The sequence below is a fragment of the Caenorhabditis briggsae genome (genome assembly GCF_000004555.2).
Source record: "Caenorhabditis briggsae complete genome, chrX, whole genome shotgun sequence".
Classification (NCBI taxonomy): Eukaryota; Metazoa; Nematoda; class Chromadorea; order Rhabditida; family Rhabditidae; genus Caenorhabditis; species Caenorhabditis briggsae.
In genome coordinates, this window is record NC_013491.2 from 1,025,077 (window position 1) to 1,028,059 (window position 2,983).

General features: G+C 37.0%; 1 protein-coding gene across 1 annotated transcript; it reads left to right on the forward strand.

Moving 5' to 3' along the window:
* Positions 1-1,083: 1,083 nt before the first annotated feature.
* Positions 1,084-2,584, forward strand: CBG16365 (the record flags this gene model as incomplete). The annotated part of the gene is made up of 3 exons (XM_002643578.1): positions 1,084-1,167; positions 2,099-2,229; positions 2,557-2,584. The coding sequence occupies 3 exons, from the start codon at positions 1,084-1,086 to the stop codon at positions 2,582-2,584; spliced, it is 243 nt and encodes an 80-aa protein (XP_002643624.1).
* Positions 2,585-2,983: the final 399 nt, after the last annotated feature.

A 2,983-nucleotide genomic window follows, 5' to 3' on the forward strand; every position in this document is an offset into this window, starting at 1 on the left:
CCTTTCAATTCATCAGAAACGGTAGCACCGACTCAATTAGGCGCCATTTCAGGTGTCACCCACAGAATGGGCAGGCCCCACCCGTCTATCTACTTTGGTAAACATTCAACAAACTAGTCATCATCTAGAATTTTTTAGTCTTGCTAGGATTTAGAAGATTCCATGTTGACCTGCCGGGTTTTTTGATGTTTTAGTAAATGTAATGCTTCATTTTTGTAAATTTATACCCCTTCCCGTCTTCACCACCCTCTTTTTCTAGGCTGGGAACGTGCCATTCTGCAAAAATAACAATAACTGATCTCAAAATCCAGTCAACCTAAACCTAATCAAGCACGAGTTGGGAGGGACCGCTTCACTAGTTAATTCATTCCACCCAAGTTCCAAGAATATCTATACATGAGAAGAAAACTCAATTTCCCACTCGTTCAAGGAATCCTTTTTTTGTTTCACATACCTGCTTTTTGCACTTTTGCACTTTGAAACTTTAACGATCATGGAAACAGCTTTTTCTTAATTATTCGTCCTATCCGCCCATATCGTCATTTCAGCCCTCCCCTTCTTGTCAATGAAGTGAAAACGATGTGTGTAGGAGAGAAGAATATGGAAAAAAAGTTTTGAATATTTTAGTGTGGGTTTAATCCAATAAAATTATGTCATTCATCTTGATATCTCCCAGAAAAAAAGAGATAGAGAAGAAAAGTGATGTTCATTAATCCAGTGCCCGCCTTCATTGAATGCCCGCCCCTTTTGAAGAGTTAGGCCGGGTGTATAAAACGGAAATGGTGGAGAGCTTGTCGTTGGGGCTCCTAACTGGAGAAAGATGTTCTTGACTTGATCTTCTTTATTTTCGATTTTTCATTCTTTGCTCTTTTTTCATTCATCTTTTTTTTTCAAAATTTCCTCGAATTTTTAATAATACCCCATACCTATTCACTTCTTCATGAATTCATTATCTTTTTCTCCACTCTTTTCCTTTTCCATTTCTTGCTCATTTGACAATTTGTATATTTGCTGTTCATATATACATGCAAACAGCTGTTCAGTTTTCCAGGTACTCTTTCCGATTTTCAAAGGATCTTCTGCATGTTCCGTCGGCTTCTTATCGCTGTTTTCTGCTTCGCCTGTCTTTCGGCAGTGACTGCGCAGCGGTTCCTGTACAACCCAAAAGTGAGTAAGGAGTATTTGTATCTTAACAGAGTTTAAAAGCTTTTTGGATAAGACTAACAATTTATTAATGATTGATTACTATTTCAACGAGTTGGAAAAAAATTAGAAACATAGTTATGATCAAATTTACTGATTTGAAAGTCTGGAGTGTATCAAAAGTTGCAGGTAAAAGCAAAAAATCAAAATTTCTACGTGGCCTGTCAAAAAATATGTTTTGAGATGAACACAGAATTTAAGATCATTTCCATATTCCTAATCAACAAATACTTCGCGGACACTTTTAGGTCCCCTATGAAACTTTTTTGTTGTCGAAATCTGATTGCTACTTTAATAGCAACAAAGATCTCGAGTTATTGAAAAATTGAAAAAAAAAACTCAGTGTTGATCTCTTGATCTTCCAATCAAGCCTTTTATTCGGAAAAAAGTTATTCAGTACACAATACGTGAGAACAAAACAAATGTGCTCGTATTCAAAAAAATTGGATCAATCGAATCATTTCTCTTTTTCCTAGATGTTTTTCCCCACTTATCGGATCAGTGAGTGTGTTTTGATCTCACCCACACCAGAACTCAAGAGCATAAGCTCTATTGAACGTGAAGTCATGAATGCTGCATGGCTAAGTTCTCGTTCAGCTACTGTATTCTTGCACGGCTCAAAAATGTAGCCAGTGTGTCTTGTTACCAAGTATTCAAAAATATTGAAAGGATATGACATCTGACTTCTGATAAAAATACATTGAGGGTGTAAGATGAGGAGATTACCATAAACCGATTCTTTGAACAATAGCAAGAATTACTACGTTTTCGAGCCTAATCCGTGGTAATAGCAGGAGTTGGAGAACTAGCAAAAACACCCTCAATTTCTAAAAATCCATCAAGTTATCATTTGACGTGCCCTTCTCCTGACGTCATGATCCCCATTTTTTTTCAGTTCCAACCATCATTCAATGATGGATCGTCGCTAGACGGATTTGGGGAATACGCGAACTACATGCCCGCCAAACGAGCCTTCTCGTTCCAAGCTGCTCGTGGAAAGAAAAGTATGGTCGGTGGAGAGAAGAGGTTGGTATTTTCATCTGCTTTTTATTAGCATCTCTTTTTTTTGTTCCTTTCATGTTCTGATGGATTGGGATGTGCTGTCCAAAAATAGAGGTTCCGGTTCATTCAGCAAACGAAAAAAGTAAAGAAAAAAGAAAAGAAGAACATGTTACATTTTGGTACATTTCCATCTATTAGAACATTTATTAGCATTCTCCAGTCAGAAAAGCTGGAATATGCATATCAATAATCATACCGGACCACATAGTCTTCTTTTTCTTCTTTAATAGATACTAATGAAAAAATGTCATGAAAAACGGATAGGAATTTTTTGATGTCTGACATTTCCAGATACTCGTACTTCCCATCTCGCGGATAACTCGACAGAGATCTCCGACCTTTGCGACAGATACGTCCGTCATCAATTATCTCCCTTTCTTTTCCAAAACTTTTCAGCAGAGCCCCCTTCAATGATAAATGCAGATCTCAGAGTTCTTACGATTATCCTTTCCCATTGTCAAAAATAAAGACATTCTGTTAAAAAACTGTTTATTTTGAATAAATATTTTCTTGGGATTTGTAACAGAGTTGAGCAGTATCCCGCTTGATTTATGCAAAAACAAGTTAAGAAGAAATCTATATAAGGCTTCCCGTTCTTTCACTGAATTAAGTCCGGCTAGGTTTCAGACGTAGATGTTATATCGAAAGTTAGGTCTTCATAAACAAGATGTGACTTTTAATTATATCTTGACAAAGATTGGAAGCTGGCGAGGGAGGG